Raw genomic sequence first — 22,896 nt, forward strand, 5'->3', positions numbered from 1 at the left:
CGGGTTACCTGAAACTGCCCTGCTTATACATTTCCTATTATGTCATAAATGTATCCTTATTGTTTAAGCCATTTTTAGGTTTACTGTTTTATGCCATCTGTAACTACCCTCACTCTACTCCTTCCATTAGCTCTAAAACTCCTAGAACTAGCTGTCTGGAAACAATATCCCTCTTTATCCTTCTAATGGAGGGACCACAATTGTCACTTCTTCATCAGTCCACCACTATTGTTACTACAGTATCACTGTTTATTGAGGTCCTTCAATCTGTCATGTTATTTCGGTGCACTGGGCTTCTGTCCATGGCTAACAAAACAGCACAACCAACAAAAACTTAAACCAGCATTTACTGAATACATACCATGTGTAAGACACGAAGACAATTTCTCTCCCATTAAAGAGACTAAAAAAAAAAATTTTTGGCCGGGCACAGTGGCTCACACCTGTAATCCCAGCACTTTGGGAGGCCGAGATGGGCGGATCACGAGGTCAGATCAAGACCATTCTGACTAAAATGGTGAAACCCCGTCTCTACTAAAAATACAAAAAAATTAGCCGGACGTGTTGGCAGGCGCTGTAGTCCCAGCTACTCGGGAGGGAGGCTGAGGCAGGAGAATGGCGTGAACCCGGGAGGCGGAGCTTGCAGTGAGCCAAGATCCTGCCACTGCACTCCAGCCTGGGGGACAGAGCGAGACTCTGTCTCAAAAAAAAAAAAAAAAAAAAGAAAGAAAAAAAAATTTTTTTTTCTCCTCATCACAGGGAAATCACACTCATTTGTGGGGATAGAATCACAATGCAAACTGTAGTTAAGTGCTGTAGTAGAAAAGTATTATGAGTGAGCAAGGGAGTATAAAATAATATTGTCTCAATAATCCAGAAAGATTTGTGCAGAGAAGGCAAATTGTGATTAAGTGCTGTAGTAGAAAAGTGAGTGAGCAAGGAAGTATAAAATAATACTGTCTAAATAATCCAGAAGGATTTGAGCAGAGAAGGCAAACTAAAAAACTGATAAAGTTTAGGGAAGGCGCTCCAGGAAGAGGTTTCTGAAACCTCGATCTGTCTTTATATTCCAGAAAAGAAACTGTCTAAGCATCCTGTAGAGCCATAAAGACATGTTGACAGATACGGTCATAACTTAAAGAGGAACACAAGATAAAAGAAGTTTTGTTCTGAAGATCATGCTTACTTGAACATGTTTATATATTACAAGGAAGGCTAAGGATAGAATCTTGGTGAATATTAACCATTAAGAGCTAATGAGAGAAAGGCCTTTTAAAGAGAGACGGAAAAGGAGGTGCACAGAGTTGAAGAAAACCGACAGAGAATAGTATCATGGACTACAAGGAAGAGAACTTCAAGGAGTGAATGGTTGGTAATTTCAAATGGTCAGAGGAAAAGTAAATAAAAGGCTAGAAAATGACCACTGGATTTAGCAAGTAGGAGTGACTAGTGAGAGCAACTGCAGTACAGTGGTACAAGAAGTAGCTTGATTACAGTGAGATCAGGAGAATATGCAGTGAGGAAGAAACTTCACAGCTAGACTACTCTTTTGTAGACACATACTTATAAACTATGAAGGAAAGTAAGAGAGGATGGGACTTAGAGAAAAAATCTTTTTACCTTTTTCAATGGGAAGATGCTAAGATTGAAAGATTCAATTTGGAGAGCTGAAGATACAGTAGAGAAGGGGGATAACTGAAGGAATTTCTTAAAGAAATGAGAATGAGCTTAGAGCATCCAGGTTGAGACTGGCCTACTGACAGCAAAAGAGATATTTCCTTTATCTTTTAAGGGTAAAGAGTATAGGTAAAGATAGATTTGAAGGAGTGAGGGATAAGGAAACTGAAGACATTCCCCTCTGACAGGAGATGTAGAATGCCAAATGGTATGTGGAGAAGTTTGGTAGAGAGGGGAGGAATGAAAGACTGGGTCTCAGAGAGGGGAACACATAGTGGTGTAGGGATAAGTGCATGGGAGAATGAAGAGCCTCACATTTTGAATGTGACTGAGGGGGACAGTGATCTGAATTGTGTTCGGAATATTAGTGTCAATATTCCAAATAAGACTCTAGTATAAATTTGCTTATGTTAGTGGAAGCCTAGGTCTCAGGTGGCATCAGAGATGTAATGATCATATTAGTCATTAGGGACAAATTCATAGTTACTGAATACAGTATAGGCTGAAACTCCTGTTGCAGTGGATGCCTGTTCTCCTATTTATTATTATCCTCTTTTCAATTTGGCTTTTATCTCTACCTTTCGATCCAAAACACTTTAAGAAGACTAACATGCTTCTCAAAGACTGATACCTTAATTGCCAATTCCAGTAGACAATGTTATGTTTTTCTGATCTTTACATTACATAGACTTTGCTAGTCTCTCCCTCAGCTTTCATAAAAACAGGCTCTGGTTGCACTTCAACCTGTCTACTTCTGCTTATTAGTTTTATTTGTTAGATGAGTAACACTGAAATGACATCTAATATCAGATAATTCTACTAAACTTGCTTTCCTGCACCAAGGCTCAAGTGGTGGGATTTAAAAGGTCCCAAACCAAACCTCAAAATTCCCTCTCCCCTCAAATTCTTTTCCTTGTATTATTCATTGTGACCACATGTAGCTACATTATTGGTTCCCTTGAGAGTAGAAACCAAATCTTATCATTTTTGTCTCCTCTTTTGTATTGCTTTTATGTAATTAGTAATACATACTTAAAGCCAAATATCATTAAAGTTGACTTTCTGAACCATTTGCCAAATAATTATGCACAATTGGTTTCTCTTTCCCATAACACATTTTGAGAATAAAAGCCTCAATATTTATCATGCAAAATATAATACAAGTCTTTAAGATAAATTCTGTAATCAGAATGATAAATGTACTATATGCAGGTAGTGAAAAATATAATCAAGAAAAAATAAAGTTCTAAAGAAAAGTAATGAATGCTGAGTAAAAATGTCATCTAAGAACAAAATTTCTGTTTTTCTAACATATTTAATACTAGGTATTCAAGTACTTCTCTAGAGCAAGCAGCAAAATGAACTTTTAAATCTATGAAGGATGTCTAAGAGGTAATCTCTAAGTATAATCCTTATAATCCCTATTAGAAGAAATAAAGTTACTTATTCATGGACTCTTCCTTTTGCATGTTATGATATAAATGACAACCCTGAGGACATACCCTTTCAGTATTTCTGCAGCAGAAACTGCTTAGGTTTTCCTATGCTTCTGTGACTGTACTTTCCAGAGTGCAACATAAAACAGTGGAACAGATAACATTATTAGCAGCCAGGGCACCTTCCTACTTGATTATATAAATTTACCAGGGTCATATTCATATTTTAAAAGACAGAAAACAGAATAACATGTCCCAAGTTACTCTCCTTCTTGTCACTGAGTGTGATACACACATAAACTCAAAATTTGGCAAAGTGATGTGATACTGTGGCATCTTATAAGAGAGAGTATCTGGTCTTTGGACATAATACCCAGCAGAAAGTTTCAAAAACCCGTGGTATTTCCTGAGAAACAGGAGTGTCTTTGTTACATTAATGAGGCAACATGGGCCCCTAGGTAGCTTCAGGATGGGGGCTAATCACTAGAAAGACCAACCATATGTTTAGAGGAATAAACTGGTCAGGCCAACCTTCTAGGAAAGGAGGAGGACTTGAGATCAAGTTCAGCCATGTAGCTAATGATTTAATCAATCATGCCCATGTGATGAAACCTCATAAAAACTTTCTTCATTGATACTCAGTGGAGCATCCTTGGTGAACAAAAACTGATGTGCTGGGAAGGTGATGTGCCCACATTTCACAAGGATGTCATGGAAGTTCTGCATCCTTCCCTTGCTCCAGACCTTGCCATATGTGTCTACTTCCTGTTTGGCTGTTCCTGAGTTGTATCCCACATTTCACAAGGATGGCATGGAAGTTCTGCATCCTTCCCTTGCCCCAGACCTTGCCATATGTGTCTACTTCCTGTTTGGCTGTTCCTGAGTTGTATCCCTTATAATAAAACTGTAATTGCAAGTAGAGCACTTTCAGTGAGTTATGTGAGTCATTCTAGTGAACTATCAGCCTTGAGGGGATTATGGGAAGTCTTGAATTTGTAGTCCGCAGGGCAGAAGTGTGAGTAGCCTGGGGACCCCATTTACAGCTGGTGTCCAAATTAATGGCATTCTTAGTGGGGACCTTGTCCTTTAATTTGTGGGATCTGATGCCAACCCTGGGCAGCTAGTGTCAGAACTAAACGGAAGTGGGGGACACCCAGCTGATGCTACAGAATTAGTGTTGGAATGCAGACACCAAAGGCAAAAGTGACAAAATAAAAAAATAAACTGGACTTTATCAAAATTTAAAACTTGTATTTCCAAGGACACCATCAAGAAAGTGAAAAGACAACCCAAGAATAGAGAAAATATTTGCAAATCATACATACAATAAGTGACTTGTATCTAGAATATATTAAGAACACTTACAACTTAATAATAAAATGATAAATAACTCAAGTAAAAATAGGCAAAAGATGTGAATATTACTCCAAAGACACACAAATGGGTAAAGAATCTGAAAAGGTGTTTTTCCAAAGAAGATTATCAAATGGCCAGTAAACACATGAAAAGATGACGAACATCATTAGTCATCAGGGAAATGCAAATCAAAACCACAATAAGATACCACTTCACATCCACTAGGACAGCTATAATCAAAACAATAATATTAAGTGTTGGTGAGGATTTAGAGAAAATGAAACGCTCATATACTGCTGGTGGGAATGTAAAATCATACAGCCACTTTGGAAAACAGTCTGGCAGTTTCTCAAAAGGTTAAATATAGTTAGCATATGACCCAGGAATTCTACCACACACCTAAGAAAAATGCATACATGTATCTAAACCAAAAGTTGTATCCAGATGTTTTTATCAACATTATTCATAACAGCCAAAAAGGAGAAGCAACTCAAATGTCCATCAACTGATGAAGGGATGAAAAAAATATGGTATATCCATACAATGGACTATTATTAGACAATAAAAAGGGATGAAGTAGTGATACATGACACAATGTAAACAAACCTTGAAAACATTATGCCAAGTCAAAGAAGCCAGTCACAAAAGGCCACATATTGTATTACAATTCCATTTATATGAATTTTCCAGAGTAGGTAAATTCATAGAAATAAAAAGTACATTAGTCTAAGGTTGTCAGAGGCTGTCGGAGTGGGGGAACACTGAGAAGTGACTGCTAATGGGTAGGGGATTTCTTTTTGGGTGATGAAAATGTTCAGAAATTAGTGGTGATGACTGCACAACTCCGTCAATATACTAGAACCCAATGCACTGGATACTTCAAAATAGTGAACTTCATGATATGTGAATTATATTCTAAAAATCTATTATTAAAAATACAAACATAAACTAGCCAGGTAAAATATATTTGGAAAGTTATTTAAATAAACAAGCACTTAACTCTGCTATTATCTATATCAGAATGGAGAGCACCAATACAATTGATTACACAAAAATTATATTTAGCCCTACAATTTTTATATTTGACTTTTAAAAGCAATTTGAGATACACACAAGACATATACAGCAACTTAATTTCTTCTTTCTCCAACTGCCATCATCTCCTGCCTCAAAGCTTAAGCTCCATTATCAGTGGCTTAGAAGGCGATTGGGCAGTGAGTGAGGTCAGAACCTGGTCATCAGTTAATCCATTCCTGGATAATCAAGTGTTGTAAATCCAGATTAACAACAAAAAGATATAGTTAATTCTTTGGATGGGCCTGACCTATCTATCTAGTGCTCTTAAAACACACCATACAACTAATGTTGTATTAAATCTCTATAAATTAAGTTCTTGAGAAGTTAAATATTACAATACCATAATATTAAAAGCATGGACACTTTTTTTTTTTTTTTTGAGACAGAGTCTCACTCTGTCACCCAGGCTGGAGTGTAGTGGCGCGATCTCCGCTCACCGTAACCTCCGCCCTCCAAGTTCAAGCGATTCTCCTGCCTCAGCCTCCTGAGTAGCTGGGATTACAGGCGCCTGCCACCACACCCGGCTAATTTTTTGTATGTTTAGTAGAGACGGGGTTTCACCATGTTGGCCAGGCTGGTCTTGAACTCCTGACCTCATGATGCACCCGCCTGGGCCTCCCAAAGTGCTGGGATTACAGGCGTGAGCCACGGTGCCCGGCCAAGCACGGCCGCATATTAAATTGGTTGTGGATATTTTATACAATGTCCATTTCTCTACTTTTAAAATTTAATTTAGAATGCAAAATCAGGAAATGCTAGTAACACACATTATATAATAGCACTTGTTTCACAATCATCAGAACTACAGCATATACAGTATCTTTTATCAGTACTAATGTGTTATTTCCAAGGAATCCTACATTTTTCTTGAATTTACACATCTCAATATCTTCCAAAGTCTCTTTATAATTTATTTGAAAATGCTGCCTTTCATCTCAAGAAGTCAAACACATTTGCAGATTATTCCTTTTTAAATGAAGTCAAAGCTGACATATCTATGAGAGTGCATGACAAATGTAAAAAAACAACATTAGAAAATTGGGCCCATGATAGAGGTTTGTTTACTCATGATACAGGTATCTGAATCCACTTATCAATGTGATGCTATAAAAACTGATGAGGAAGGAACTGGGCAAAAATGACAGCATGCTAGTCTGAGGGGAGCTGCCAACTGGTTGCCACGTGGTATGGAACTAGTAGTTGCCAGATCTCATTTTTCTCAAAGATCCAGAAATCTGGCTTTTTATGTAAACTCTCAGGATTAAATGTTAACATAATGAAAGGCATTTTAACCCCCTTCTCTGCTTACTTCTAGATTGTGCCAAAGGCTAAATTTTCAGTTTGGTCTTTCTACAATAGGTACCATGTTAATTAAGTTGGGTATCAAGTACATTTTAGTTTTGATGTATTTTGCACAGAAAACATTTTCAAGTTCATAGCAATATTACAGATTAAAAAAAATACCACAAACTACTTTGGGCTCTGACGCCAATCATTCTGGACTCTTGCGCCTCTTAAACTTTTCCAATAAAGTATCTCAAGGAAATACTGTACAGAATCCTCCTAGTCTCCAAGTTGAGGGCAGAGTTTCCGGAGATAAACTTCAAGAAAGTTACAAAAAAAATTTTTTTTAAACCAACACTTCATACAAATTTTGGCTTCTACCTCATAGCGTACTCAGGCTTCTTTTAATACAAAAGCTGCTCTGTTGCTTCCCTCAATAAAATTTACCACGTTTATTTCATGGCTTCACATAATCTGTAGCACAAGGCTCCCTAACTCCAGGGCACAAGTCACCTATTTGAGAAGGAAGGAGTCAGAGTTTTACCCACTAAAACATTTTTTTTTTTCTGGAAGCCAAAGGTCTTTCTTGGAATATGTAGCTTTTAAGGAGTAAATATACACTTAACGACTTCAATATACTCTTAAAAACTTTAAACTTAACACTATAGTATTCTGTAAGAGCCTGTTGAATGAGGGCAATTTAGTAAATATTTGGTTTAACTCATCATCCAGTTTTAGAACCATTCCAAATGTTTTTAGATTAATACACGACATCTGTTTTCAACCTAATTTTCCCTTGACGCACCGCATCCCCTTCCACTAGTCTAGCAGCCCCATGGACAAACCTTTCTCCTCTCCCTCGTTATTCCTCTATGATAAATTCACCCTGTCTTCCCACAAAGATCCTTCTTCCAAAACCCAGATCCCGGGCGACGCCTCTCCGCGCAGAAGCCGCGGGAGAAGGAGGAGAAAGAGGAGGAGTAAAGCAGGCCCTCTCGACGTCGGCCTGTGGGGAGCGATGCCGACAAGCAGGAGCGGTCCCGGCTTCGGAAAGGGCCCACCCTCAGGAATGGTCCGGCCGGGCCTAGCGAGGATGTCCCTACCGCGATGCTGGTTCCATTACCCAGGGTGGGCAGGCGCGGAAGCGGGACGGGGAAGAGCGATAGTTTCGCGGCGTTTGCCCAGCCTCAACCCCTGGGATGCGGGTGAGAGACAGGGAGGACTGGTCAGAATTTGCGCGTCCCTGGGGCCGCACAAAAGGCTCCCAGCCGGCCTCCCGCAATGTCCTCACCTGTACCCGGCAGCCGACCCCCTGGACCCGCAGCGCCGCCAGGAGAAGTCCTGCGCAGCGCTGGGAAACGACAAGAGAAGGCAGCCTGACGGGCAGCGACAGCGACAGCAACAGCAACAGCCCCACTGCCGCCGGGGCTTCCAGGTTCGGTTCCCGGGAACGAGTCCTGCCCCTCTTCTTTTGCCCCGCCTCCGCCCCAGAGGGGCGAGGATCCCGGATGTTGCCTCCTCGGCGCTCTGAATCCCCGCCCTTTCTTCTCAGGTCCCAGCCCTTCCGAATCCGCTACGGGTGCTGCAAGGCCTGGGAAGAGTTTCGATGTCTCTAGGGTGGCTAGAGCGTCCTCCCGCGCTCAGTTGCGCTGCAGGTGACGGCGCCCGGAGGCTGTCGGGAAGTAGGCGGGGTGACGTGTGGTTGACGAGCTCGGCGGCGGGTTTGCTGAGATCTGTGGCCGGCGGCAGCTGGTGCAGGGGGCACCTGAGAGCGAGAGGTGGATCGGGGCGGTGTGTGGCCAGGGCCATGACGGGCAATGCCGGGGAGTGGTGCCTCATGGAAAGCGACCCCGGGGTCTTCACCGAGCTCATTAAAGGATTCGGTGAGAACCAAGGGGACCGTCCTGGGCCTGGGGTCACGGGAGGAGGCCCAAGCTGGGCATGGAGTGGTTCCCTGCGGCCACCGCCGCCCCGCGTCTGGAGAGGTGACTTCAGGAACCTGGAGTCCGGGTGGGGGAAATGTAGGTGTTCTGCCCTCTCCTCAGCTCGAGACAGTCGCGTTTCCACAGTAATTTGAAGAGCCACACCACGAGGGCAAGGATCGTGTCAGTCTTGTGCCTGCTGCTTCCTCAGGACCTGGCACCCAAATCCTGTAATTGACTTGAGGGCCCTCGCTCCCCAAGCTCTTAAGCACGTATTGTCCTTTGCACTGCCCCTTCTCTGCGGCGCGCACCTTATCCCGGGCTGGTGAGGTCAAGTGCATCGCTCAGGCCATTAGTCCTGCAGAAGCCACCCTAGGGTGCGCCTTCTCAAGGGTGAGGTGTCTGCGGCTCAAGCCGCCCAGGAACTCGAGATTCTGGTTATTCAAAGCAGAACGCCTTGAATGTGTGAATAGCTCTTCGGGACGTCCACACACGCTGACTGAAAGGCCACTTCACTGGTTCCGCTCTCTGCTCATTTCTGGCTTCCGGTGAAGTGAGTTTTCTTGAGCTAGTGTTCTAGACTAGAGGCCACATGCTTTCCTCACAGTTTCTCCCTGGCTGTATTTAGTGCCTTCCGTCCTAAATAATCAACACATTTTACTTTTTATCCTTCCCTATTTATTTTGTTCTTAGTCTCTTCTTTGGACAGTACGTTTTTATCTATTTCCCAAGTGTTATTGACTCTACGATATTAAAACTTTTACGCGGGATTAACAATTAAACGTTGATGTAGATATTGCCTATTGTACATAGCTTAATATTTGGAATGTCATTTATCAAGCATATGTTGTTCATCTTCTATATCTCAGGCACAGTGGTAAGGATTGGGAAATTTTCTTTTTTTTGTTTGAGACAGAGTCTCGCTCTGTCGCCCAGGCTGGAGTGCAGTGGCGCGATCTTGGCCCACTGCAACCTCCATCTCTCGGGGTCAAGCGAATCTCCTACTTCAGCCTCCCGAGTAGCTGGGATTACAGGCACGCGCCACCATGCCCGGCTAATTTTTTTTTTTTAGTAGAGACAGGGTTTCACCATGCTGGCCAGGCTGGTCTCAGCTCCTGACCTCGTGATCCACCCGCCTCGGCCTCCCAAAGTGTTGGGATTACAGGCGTGGGCCACGCGCCCACCCAAGGATTGGGAAATTTTCATGTGAATAAACCATAACTGCTGTTTCGAATAATTGACAGTCAAACTATAATATGGTGTGTTAATTGCTATGTTAGAGTATATACAAAATGTTAAAAGTACACAGGTCATAGAGGAGCACAGCCAGAAGGAAAAGCATAAACAGTAGTGATGTTAAAGTATATGGGTTAGCCAACAGCTAGCAAAGTGACTAGAACATAATGTAGCAGACTGGAGGAATATTTATTTGGATCTGAAACTGAAAAGATAAACTGAGGACAGATTGTATGCCATGTTGTATAGTTTGAATTGCCCTGTAGTGACTGGGGATTTACCTATCAAATATATTTTAATGCTGAAATGACATTATTTTCATAATTAAGGTTTATTGTGCTTTTAAGTGTGCAGGGCAGGTTGGGATAAAGTGAGAGAAGCTAGACATCTCTTAAAATGGTTGGAGTCCGAGATGATTGGCTAAACTAGTGGGTTAGGAAGGAGGAGTTAGATTCAATAAGTTTGCTATATTTAAATCAACAGTTGCATGTGGTAATGTCTGCTCTTCATTCCTTTGGGAGCAGAAATACATCCATAACATGCTAAATTAAAAAAGGAGTTCTCAGGGCTGCCAACCTTACAGTAGAGGTTGAGTGGTAGTATATTACTCCTACATAAGAGAAAAAAAATCAAAAGGACTGCTTACTAAACGTTGGGGGAAAAAAGAGGCAAAAAGAACTCCCTGGTTTCTAGCCTGGGTGGCTGGTGAAACACTCTTACAAGTGAAGAGCAGGCTTGATGGACAAGAAAATGGATTCAGATTTGGACAGACACTGAGTTTGACATGTCTGCAGATTTAGTCATATATTTTACCTTCAAAACCTTAACAATATGTTAAAGTTAACTTTCAGAAATGTTGTACTAGGTAAGTTTGTTTACTCCTTCAATTTCATATGTGCAGAAAACTTGGAGATCATGCATGAAAGAATGATATATAAATTCATCTTCTGTACATGCACGTATGAAAAATCAGCAGCTATTAATAAATTGGCTTCATTAGCAGAAGAACCTGCAAACAATTAAATGGTGGTAGTTTATGTCACCATCAGATGCTTCAAATAGAAAATCAGTTTATTCCAATTATTTCCATCATTTTCATTTTTTTCACCCAATTTATAGATTTAAAAAAGCTTTTGGCTGTTGATTCTTTCAAAAATGAAATACCTGTATTGTCAGTGCTGTCATAAATTCATTTCAAAAGTTCCATCATTGAAAGGGAAATGAATTGTAGATGCAGTAAGTATGTAAATACAGATTTTGGTAGAATGTAGTATCATTAAATTAAGAAACTGGTGGAGCAGAACTGTACTTTTAATTGGTATGGTCCACACATAATACATATGTGTGCCAAAACAAACCGTGATGGTCTGTTAATAAAAACAGAAGCTGTAAACATTTGGTTACAGCCAAGATAGAGTAATGGGGACTAGATTCATTTTTCTTACAACAAACCAATGACCCCAGCTTTCATTTTATTATAAGAAAGTAGAAAACCTAGAGTAAGCAGATGACAGGAAATAATAAAGATCAGAGTTAAAATTAGTGGAACAGAAAAGAGAAAAAAATGGAGAAAATACATGAAACTAAGAGCTGCTTTTTGGGGAAGATCAATAGAATCACTCTAGCTAGACTGATCAGAAAAAAAGAGATGTTCCTGTATTTCAGTATAGGAATGAGAGAGGTGACATCACTAAAATTTTACAGATATTCAAAATAATATTATGAACAACTATGCCAATAAATTTGACAATTTAGATGAAATGTACAAATTCCTTTAAAGACACAAATTACCAAAGTTCACTTAAGAAATAGATAACCAGTATATGCCCTGTATTTATTACAGAAATGGAAATTGTAGTTTAAAATTTTCCCACAAAGAAATTCTAGCCAAGGTGGCTTCACTGGTAAATTCTATCAAATATTTAATATTATAAATAATACCAATTCTACATAAACTCTTCCAAAATAATTGGAGAGGAAGGAATGCTTCCCAACTCATTTTCTGAGGACCAGCATTATCCTGACACCAAACCAGACAAAGATATTACTAGAAAAGAAAATTACAGACGTATATCCATCATTAACTTAAATGTACAAATTTTAAACCATTTTACCAAATTGAATTTAGTAATTCATTAAGTGAACAATACATCATGACTAACTGGGATTTACCCCAGGAATTTAGGATTGGTTTAACATTAAAAAATCAATGTAATGCACCATATTAATAAGCCAAAAAATCAAAAACATGATCATGTCAATAGATGCAAAAGGCATTTGACAAAATCTAACATCTATTAAGAATTATTAAGTGTTAGATTTTATCCTGCTTGCCAGCAAATATGTTGGCTTGCCAGTTTCATAGATGCTAGCAGACAACTTTTGGTTTAGAGATAAGGGTTGTGTTACTTATAGCATAGTAGGCAGCAGGAGATTCATTTTCACATTGGTTGCCTTTTCCTCCAAGTCCATGAGGCTGGAGGTGGGCTCTGGTGGATGCTGCACAAGTAGTGAGGCTGTATTACAGCTGAGGAACTCTCAGCTAGAGAACTAATCTTAACAAGGGGGGCTGCTAGCCAACCTGCTCAACTTTTGCCTTTAGGGACACATTATCTTTATTATCCTGGACAGCAAATCAGCCTTCCCTCTGCCTCAAAAAAAAGGTGCTGTCTCTGTCTTCCAAGTCTGTTTACTATATGAACATCCTTGAAAAGATGGTCCAGAGCAAAGCTGGTAATTCCTTGCAGAAGATGTGCAGAAACAGGAGAAACCCATTGAGAATTGTCTTCCAACAATATCCAGCCTTCTTTCTACACCAAATAGCCATTCCCTCAGCCATTCTGCTCAATATGACCTGACCAACAGGGTTGGTGCCAAATCTGTTTAATTTGTGTCTTTATAATGTTTACAGTAAAAAAACCAGATGGCTTTCTTGGATTTTTGTATTGACATTTCCTCTTGGCTCAGAGCATTAATCCAGGGACAGCAAGATGTATAAGTGATTTTGCAGACTCCACCTTGTCATGCAAGGAGGAAGAGTAATTCCATCATCTATAACAACTCTGACCTGTAAGTTAGGGCAGATTTGAAAGACGTTTGGGTCCAACGTGGTGTTTCCTTAACATGAAGGTCTATTATGACTGCTTCTAAGGTACATTTCATCTTGTTTTGAGGAAAGAGATAATGCCTGGCTTTCACACAAGAAGTCTTGGGGTGCATATGGTGCCCCTGGAAGCAAGTGTTGCTTACTATTGTTACAGCCCCTAAAATGGGACCAGCTCAGTTTAGGGGTACAAGGTAACAGTGCCTGCAGTTTAGGGCTCCCATTTTAGTTAAAATAATTGGGTCTAGTCCTTGTTTAAGGAGAGACTACCTGAGTGCTGTCAATCCAGTTTTTCCTATTTGGTCACATCATCGGCCAAATGGAATTTATCTGTACCATGGAATGACTGAGACTGGGGTTGTGGAAGACATATGGGAGTGTTTTTTGGCAGAGGTGCAGAAGCTGGGGCCATTCTTGCTGCTTCTGATAGATTTATCGGTAGGGGTAGGGGAATGACAAGTTGTCAAAACCGTCTGTTGGAACATAGCATACCTAGCAGTTAAATTTAACACACTGACAACAGTTTGGGAGAACTCCACGAGTGTTTTTCTTGGGGCTCCAGGTTGATTTTTAAGACAGTTATTTTTGAAATTTGTTTCTATCCCTAGACCCATCGGTATAATACAGATGTGTTAATAAATATTTCAAAGCATTTTAACGTTAGCACCCGCTTTCGCTTTGGAACAGGGTTCTGGTTTAGATGACAAATCGTATAATCATTTTTTAAAAGACCTAGTTCATTTATCCATGACAGTTTTTTGTTTTTTTTTTTGGTAACCAGTGCGGGTAGTAATGATCTCTCTTACCTTCGAACTTCCAGAACATGTTCTATATATGCTTCATATGTAATTTATACATTCTATACAGTTTTTGCATTGTATCTGCTTGTCTCCTACCAGATTGTGACATTTTTAAGTATTGTGACAATAGTTTATTAATTTCTGTCTTTGCCAGGGCCTAGTACCATGCTTGGCACGCAAAAGATATTTGGTAAATACCATTTTAAAACCTTCCCCCCTCCTCAACTTTTTATTTAATATATATTATTGGGGAGTCTGTATTAAGTGATTCTTTGTGTTTATTGTTTGATAATCTTAAATACCTCACAAGAATTTTGTGGCTTGGATGAAGCAGGTAAATATCCTTGTTTTATATATGCATGGTGCAAGTGAGGCTCAAAGAAATTGTGTTCTTTCTCAGGGTTAAGACCTTTACGACAGTGCTGGGATCAGGATGTAGGTCTCTGGAATCATCGCTTATTTCTCTTTCCATTATACCATGCTGTATTAGATATTTAACATATGTAAGGAGATAGATGCTGAATTGAATACTGTGTTTTCCTTACATGAAGAGATGTGTTTGTGTTTAATGTGAGATTGTTTAAGCAGTGTCGCTACTTGAAATTCTACCAGTGCAGGAGGCTTTGAGGCACTTTTATTCAGCGTACTTTTTCTTTATTGTTGTGGTATGATGTAGAATGTTTTAATGTTTGGCCTGTTTTTTGATTTCCAATAGAAGTAACCAGTGTTAACAGTTGCATTAACATCCTTCCATGCCCTTCTTGACACTGATAGAAACATAGGTTTACATTTATGAGGTTTTTTCCCTAATTTGATATATGTGAATATTTATTATTCTTAATCTGTTGCTAGATATTCAGATTTTTTCTGGTTCTCCTCCACCGCAAACCATGTAGTAACTCTCTTTGTACATGTATCTTTAATACCAGAATGGGCCCTTAATAGATATTTGCTGAATAGAGCAAACTGAGGCACAGAATGGCATGAATGCCCAGTCACATTGTTAGTTTACCCAACTTTTTTTTCTTTTTTAACCACTGTTTTTTTGCAGTAGTCTAAAGGCTTCTCTAGCTTTTACTTGAAAATCATATGAAAAATTAGAAAGCGCCCAGACTTTGAAACCTGATGTGGGTTTTAATTAGGTTTCTGGCACATACTAGCTACACTTTATGTAGAGGACATAAAAAACTTTGGTAAATACGGTTGTTTTTTGTATTGTGATAATAATACTGGCTAATAGTTGGTGGACCCTTAAAGTGTGCTGAGCACTGAATTAAATTATCTTCTACATTATCTCATTAATTCCTCCAAACAACTCTGTGAGTGTGAGGAATGTAGAGTTTAAATGGCTGTATTGCTAGTAAATGTAGGAGCCAGGATTCAAACTCTGGCAGTTTGGAGCCCAAGCTCTTAACCACTACACGATTACTACTGTACACTAGAGCAGAGTTTCTCAACCTTGGCACTGTTGATATTTTGGTCCAGGTATTCCTTTGTTGTCAGGGGTTGTCCTGTGCAACGTAGGATATCTATCAGCATCCCTGGCCTCTACCAAATAGTTGCTAGTAGCCTCTCCCCTACCGTCCACACCAGTGACAATAATGACAATAAAAAAAAGTCTATCATTGCCAAATGTTCCCTGGGGAACAAAATCACCCTAGTTGAGAACTGCTGTCTTAGAAGGATATTTGGGAGGGGAGGAGGAGGCGTGACTCTGAAGTAGTTGAAAATATACAGTTGGAATTCAGGATAAGGATCAGAACTAAAGATGTGATTTGAAAGTTACTGTTAAGTGTTAGTTATTTACTTTCCCAGAAAAAAAAGTATAGAGTAAGAAAAAATAATAATAATATAAGGCTAAAGACAGAGCTGGAGAAATGGAACAGTTGAGTGAAAAGAGTGGATAGAGGTGCCAGAGATTGAGAGAGAGAGAAGGAACAGTCATAGAGTGGTAATTCAATGAAAATAAACTCTTGAAACTCTTTAAATTATGAATATACTCCCACTGTAAATAATTGGGATATATTAAAGGGAGTAATGAGATTTGGCCGTGAGCTTTATTAGTTTTACCATTTTGTTTTGTCATGTCTTGCATTTCCTTTAGTTAATATTTTATTTCATGTTGAAGGAAAAAATGAATTATCCTGTTTACTGAAGAAAATAATTTATTATTTCAGGTTGCCGAGGAGCCCAAGTAGAAGAAATATGGAGTTTAGAGCCTGAGAATTTTGAAAAATTAAAGTAAGTATAATTTTAGTTGTGGTAATATGTATATATATATACTTTAACAAACTTAAAGTATATTCAGATTTGTTTGTTTATTTTACTTGGATTACTCTAGGTTGAATACGTTATTTCCTTTAAGTCTCTTCAATCCTGTGAGATAGATATTATTATTATTTTTTTATAACCAAGAACCTGAGGCTGATAGGTAACTTGCAAGGGAGTCAAACCTAAGGCTCTGTAATTCCATATCCACAAAGTACTGGTTGGTTGATTTTTTTTTTTTTTTTTTTTTTTTTACGAAATTCACTTATATATCAATAGTGTTAGAACATGGAACACATTTTAACATAAAAAGCAAGAACAATAGCTCAGTGTACTAAAGCATATTTGATAGATAATATATATTTATAGTAATCCAGAACTTGCCTACACACTATCACATTGCCTCTTGGGAAAGTTATATTTAAAGTTCCAAATGTTGATGCCAGAAACAACTTTTCTCCTTCCCCCATCTTTCTGACCAGAATCACCTCTTTTAACTTCTCCTTACCCCTGACTACCATGCCCTCAAACATTGACCCTGTATCTTCAAATGGAGGGCTAGAGGAATTTTCACTGGTGGGAGTCTTGGAGTCTGGAATGGGGTCAGGGAATAATCTTTTAAAAGGGAAAATAGGGACTTAGGAATATGCTAACTGTTGTTAATAGTAAGAAGGTGATAGGTAGTTTGCTTCTTCCTACCTTTCTCTTCCCCGTAAAAAGAGCAATCACTTTAGATGAAATGAGATCATTTGTGGCTAAGATCAGGGAAGGTTAATTAAAAATGGATCATTTGAACTGTCTTTAAAAAATGGGAGCCAGGCATGGTGGCATATGCCTGTAGTTGTAGCTACTCAGGAGGCTGAGGCGAGAAGATCGCTTGAGCCCGGGAGTTCAAGTCTAGCCCAGGCAACATAGTGAGACCCCATGTCTAAAATAAAATTGAATCAAATAAAAAGATAGGAAACCTTTTTTTTTTTTTTTTTTGAAACAGTCGCACTCTGTCATCTAGGTTGTAGTGCAGTGGTGCGATTTCGGCTCACTGCAGGCTTTGCCTCCCGGGTACAAGTGATTTTTCTGCCTCAGCCTCCCAGGTAGCTGGGATTACAGGCACGCTTCACCACGCCTGGCTAATTTTTTTGTTTTGTTTTTGTTTTTTTAGTAGAGATGTGGTTTCACTATGTTGTCCAGGCTGGTCTCGAACTCCTGGCCTCAAGTAATCTACCTACCTCAGCCTCCCAAAGTGCTGGAATTACAGGCTTGAGACACCATGCCCAGCTCTGAGGATAGGAAAAGTTTTTTGTGGGGTGGGAGGCAGTTGTGATAGATAGACTAGAAGGAATTTCAAAGTAGTGATTTAATGTTTTGTGCTCAAAAACAGTTCCTTTAGGAAAGTGGATGATTTCATTATGTATGAGATGGTAGCATCAATTCATACTGCAATATGAGGATTTTTCATGAATCCAATAATATATGAAGGTTACTTCGTATATTTAATATAGATAATATATGCTATCAACCATTTATCTATAAACATGTTACATGAACTTTATATATTTTGGAGTTCAGCCAGCTTCTGGTTTTACTATATTCTTATTTTTTAAGTGAGGTAATATTGGGTAGAAATGAATAGTCTACAGATTTGAGAATAAACCTTTCACTACAATTTTATTTTAACTGATATAATTTTAAGTCGTATTAGCATCTTCTAAGGCAACAGTCTAGTGACTATGAATGGCAATAGTGATCTTTTAAAAATTTCCCATATTTACTTCATTTGTATTATATTTGTTAGATAACTGACTAAAATTTTATAGATTAACAATGTATTATGAAAGAAGCAGGGTTCGATGTCATTAATTTGTATTTTATTTTGTAGGCCAGTTCATGGGTTAATTTTTCTTTTCAAGTGGCAGCCAGGAGAAGAACCAGCAGGCTCTGTGGTTCAGGACTCCCGACTTGACACGATATTTTTTGCTAAGCAGGTATGGTCCTTGGATACTCTGAAAAGTCTCAAGAGCAACCCTTTTTATAAATGAGACTCTAGTTTACTACTGTTTGCTACTAGTGTAGTAGTCCTCAAACTCTTACACTCTTAAAAATTATTGACATCTCCAATTACAGTCTTAAAAATTATTGACATCTCCAAAGAGCTTTTGTTTCTGGGATTATCTATCAATGTTTGCCATATTAGACATTAAAACTGAAACATTTTAATAATATTTAGGCCAGGCATGGTGGCTTATAACTGTAATCCCAGCACTTTGGGAGGCCGAGGCAGGAGGATCCCTTGAGCCCAGGAATTTGTTTTTTCTTTTTCTGAGATGGAGTCTTGCTCTGTCGCCCAGGCCAGAGTGCAATGGTGCGAGGCTCATTGCCACCTCCACCTCCCAGGTTCAAGCTGTTCTCCTGCCTCAGCCTCCCAAGAAGCTAGGATTACAGGCACATACCACCACACCAGGCTATTTTTGTATTTTTAGTAGAGATGGGGTTTCACCATGTTGGCCAGGCTGGTCTCAAACTCCTGACCTCTCAGGTGATACACCCGCCTTGGCCTCCCAAAGTGCTGGGATTACAGGCGTGAGTCACTGTGCCTGACTGAGCCCAGGAATTTGACACCAGCCTGGGAAACCTGAAGAGACCCGTCTCTATAAAATAAAAACAAAAAAATAAATTAGCTGGGCATGGTGGTGGCGTGCCTGTGGTCCCAGCTACTTGGGAGGCTGAGGTGGGAGCACTGCATGAGCCCAGGATATGGAGGCTGAGTGAGATATGTTCATACCATTACACTCCAGCCTGGGCAACAGAGCTTGACCCTGTCTCAAAAAAATAAAAAGAAAAAAAGAATTATGAATAGATTTGAAAGTAACAACAACAAACTTGTTATATGTTAACATCGATAACATTTTTTAATGAAAAATAACTATAGTTACCAAAAAATTAGCTAGAAGATTGCATTGTTTTACATTTTTGCAAATCTTTTAAATGTCTGCCTTAATAGCACAGCTGGATCCTATCTGCTTCTTCATTCAGTCTGTTGCAGTGTTTTCGTTTTGTTTTGCTTTTGGTTGAAATCAATAAAAAAAGTTCTGTCTCACACATATGTGTAGTTGGAAAAAGAGAAATATTATCTTTTTCAAGTAAATATATTCTTTGACAGTATGTCAAAGCTTTAAAAGTATTGCTTTCTCAAAGGTTAGTTGTAATGTAAAATTTGTACTTTGTTATGGTAAAATCCTTTGGATTATGTTGCCCTTCAAATGGATCTTTTATTCCTGTATGATTTTGTAACATTGTACATTTACCGATTTATGAATGTCTTCTAAGTGTTGACACATTAGATATGATATTGTTGAGAAGTTAAGTTACCCATAGCAAACCTTTTAAGCTCACAGTGGGAGATCTAAGTTTTACAAACTTCTAATTTTTAAATTTTCACTTAAAAATTCAAATTTTATCAACAACAACAAATATTATTAGGTGTTTGTTCACAAAGCCACAGACTGATTTAACTCATTTTTAAGAAAATATCTGCCAGATATCCTTGTCTGGAAAACCACATTTGTCTCTCATTTGTTCTTTCAAGCAAAAATGATGTTCCAAGGGAAAAAGCTAACAATTTAGCTTACAAATCAATTGCTGAAGTACTTTCTTCAAGATAACTAGCATATCTTGGTATACAGCAGTTCTTTATTTGTACTTCCTATTTCATTCCACAGAATATTAAAGACTTGTACTCCAAGGTCAAAATTTGATAAAAATAAGTTTTACTGCTTTATCAAAGACTTTTTTTAGTAAAACTTGCTTTTGTTTTCTTTTTTTAAAACTCTTATGTATGTCAGTGAAATAGTTTAATGTCATTGCCTAGATTCATGCTAAAATACCACCAGTTTTACACACTGTTGCTTTTGTGCCAACAGTGCAGATGGAAAAGAAGAGGAAAAGGCAAAAACTGTCTTAGAATTACAATGGAAACCATTTTGAGCTCACAAACTCCTTGAAAAGGGTCTTAGGGATTCTTAGAGATCCATAGATAATACTTTGATTGCATTTGTTTGAAAATTGCACTTATTTCTGAGACCCAAAAACTTGCTTAGAATAGTCTGATTAACCTTTAGAAAGGTGGAAAATAAAACTGCTTATTCTCATTACTGCCCTTGAGATAAAGCTTTTGCTACTAAGTAACTTGTTTTCTTTTTTCTTTTCTTTTATTGCTGCTTTCCATTTTCCTCTGACTTTATTGAATTGAGCATTCTTAGAGAAATTAGAACTTCTTGCTTTTACTTTAAGGAAAATAGGGTTTTTTATAGTGTAGTTAAAAATGTATCATTTGTTTTTTTTTCTGATAGCAGAACTTAACATTACAGCAGTATAAATATAGTGATGAACATGAATATCCTTGTAATCCCACACCCATCTCTACTAACCTTTTAACAGTTTGACTCATCCATTTAATCAACAAGTAATCATTGAGCACCTACTTTGCTAGGCATTGTTTTAGATACTACATATATAATGGTTAACAAGAGAGGCATGCTCAACAACTATAATAATAATAATAGTAATAATACAAACAGTAGGCAACATTTACCGCTCTTGTTGTGTGCCAGATATTGTAATTTAGGTATATTATTTAATATCTGCAACAAGCCCATGAGGTTGTTATCTTCATTTCACAAATGAAGAAATTGAGGCCTAGAAAAATTATTTGCCTGAGATCACAGAGATAATATGTAGTACATCCAGAACTCCAAGTATAAAACCCAGGTTTGTGACTCCATATGTCATACTTCCTCCCACATTTTCTGTTCATATGCTAACATGTTTTCCTTATAATTTTGTTTGCTAAAATTGGATTATTATGCAAAATATTTTTTTTTTACTTAGTAATGAAAGTTTGACTTTGTTTCATTTCACAGCACATAATAAATATTAGTTAACATTTATTGAAAGCTTACTAAGTACTTTTATATATTTAAAATGATATTAAATTTAAATATACAAAAATTATAAATTTATATATAAATTTAATTATATATTCTATAAATATATAAATTATTATATTTAAATATATTTAATATTTAAAATTATTAATCTGATCCCTTACAACAATTATCTGGTTTTGCAGGCTTCTCATCATTTTACAGATGTGGAAACCGAGTCCTAGAGAAGATAAGAAACTTGATCATGTTATGTAGCTAGTCAGTGGCAGAGCTAGGGTGCAAACCCAGGCACTGTGGCTCTGAAGTCTGTACTATTAACCTTATCACAACACTGCCTCCTTTAGTGTTCTTGGTATAAATATCCTATAATTTAATTAATTAATCTTTTAGTAGTCAACATTTTGAGTTTCTAATTATTTCCCTAATCTAAATAATCTGGTCGGGCATGGTGGCTCATGTTTGTAATCCTATCATTTTGGAAGGCTGAGGTGGGAGGATCACTTGAGCCCAGGAGTTTGAGACCAGCCTGGGCGATATAGGGTGACCCTGTCTCTAAAAAAAATAAAAAGTTAGCCAGACTTGGTAGCACACGCCTGTAGTCTTAGCTATTCTGGAGGCTGAGGTGGGAGGATTGCCTGAGCCCAGGAGGTTGAAGCTGCAGTAAGCTATGGTCATGCCACTGTACTCCAGCCTGGTGAGCAGAGCAAGACCTGTCTCAAAAACAAAACAAAAAATCCAAATAGTCCATTTGTATAATATTTTTGTGCTTATGTATCATTATACATATAATAACTATAATTTTAAATCCACAGTTGTTTGTAAATTTTAAGATCTAGGTAGTAGAGAAAAGCTAGGGGACATATGAGTTTAAAAGTCTGTCAGGTGATTTTTCTCCTTTTTAAAAATGTTTTTATTTTTTCAATGTATATAAGCATATATGCCATTATAAAAATTTAAACATTATAAAGTGGATGCTGTAGAAAATAAAAGTGTCTTGTAATCTCTGCTTTAGACATAACCACTGAAAACAATTTATATTTTTACAGATTTTTTTCCCATGTATGTTTGTATATATTTGTGTTAGGTTATTCTTGCATTGCTATAAAGAAATACCTGAGACTGGGTAATTTATAAAGAAAAGGTTTAATTGACCTACAGTTCTGCAGGCTTTATAGGAAGCCTGGTGCTGGCATCTGCTCGGCTTCTTGGGAGGCCTCAGGAAGCTTTTACTCATGGTGGTAGGCAAAGCAGGAACAGACATCTCACATGGCTGAGCTGGAGCAAGAGAGAAAGAGAGAGTGGGGCACACACTTTTAAATGATCAGATTTTGAGCAACAGCTCACTTAACACCAAGGGGATGGTCTAAGCCATTCATAAGGGATCCACCCCCATGATCCAAACACCTCCCACCAGGCCCCACCTTCAGCATTTGGGATTACATTTCAACATGAGGTTTGGGCAGGGACAAATTTAGAGACTGTATCAGTAAATTAATTAATTGTGTTTCTTCCACACTAAACTGTAAACCTGGGAGTTAGGGATTTTGTTTTTATATTCAGTCCTTGGTATGTGGTAGGTATCCAATAAATGCAGACCGAACTGTTCATCTCTAAGAATATTACTATTAAACAGTGCTAGAATTTACTAACACTAAGATACTGATGTCTGATTTATAGAGATCTAGCTATTTTTAAGGTATAAGAAAGTACTCTATAAAGAAAGAAAAAAATGATAGTAGAGTATGAATTTATAATTTCTGGAGTCCCTTGATATTTTTTAGTTCTGTGTTACATTTG

The 22,896-nt window shown here is 38.3% G+C and overlaps 2 protein-coding genes and 1 non-coding gene across 16 annotated transcripts in view; 2 read left to right on the plus strand and 1 right to left on the minus strand.

The window, feature by feature from the left end:
• Positions 1 to 8,257, minus strand: part of RO60 (Ro60, Y RNA binding protein) — a 26,339-nt gene extending 18,082 nt beyond the window's left edge. Inside the window, exon 1 of one of the 2 annotated variants that reach the window (XM_019028116.4) lies at positions 8,122 to 8,257. The gene's annotated coding sequence lies outside the window, so the exon portion shown is untranslated. Of the gene's footprint in view, positions 1 to 7,675; positions 8,025 to 8,121 lie in introns of those variants that run through there. The other variant, XM_063709945.1, reaches the window with a different exon arrangement.
• The window catches only part of UCHL5 (ubiquitin C-terminal hydrolase L5), a 47,655-nt gene continuing 32,540 nt past the window's right edge, over positions 7,782 to 22,896 (plus strand). For 6 of the 13 annotated variants that reach the window (XM_055378216.2, XM_063709913.1, XM_019028127.4 and 3 more), the window contains exons 1-4: positions 7,824 to 8,265; positions 8,383 to 8,713; positions 16,069 to 16,132; positions 18,036 to 18,141. In XM_055378216.2, the coding sequence (XP_055234191.1) occupies positions 7,849 to 8,265; positions 8,383 to 8,713; positions 16,069 to 16,132; positions 18,036 to 18,141 (918 nt within the window). In that variant the 5' untranslated portion in view covers positions 7,824 to 7,848. Of the gene's footprint in view, positions 8,266 to 8,382; positions 8,714 to 16,068; positions 16,133 to 18,035; positions 18,142 to 22,896 lie in introns of all 13 variants that reach the window. The other 7 variants (XM_055378256.2, XM_055378257.2, XM_055378258.2 and 4 more) reach the window with 4 other exon arrangements.
• LOC115932627 (small nucleolar RNA U109) lies at positions 10,472 to 10,606 on the plus strand. The gene has a single exon (XR_004068861.1). It is a non-coding gene; the product is annotated as a small nucleolar RNA U109 (small nucleolar RNA).

This window comes from Gorilla gorilla, chromosome 1 (genome assembly GCF_029281585.2).
Source record: "Gorilla gorilla gorilla isolate KB3781 chromosome 1, NHGRI_mGorGor1-v2.1_pri, whole genome shotgun sequence".
Taxonomy (NCBI): domain Eukaryota; kingdom Metazoa; phylum Chordata; class Mammalia; order Primates; family Hominidae; genus Gorilla; species Gorilla gorilla.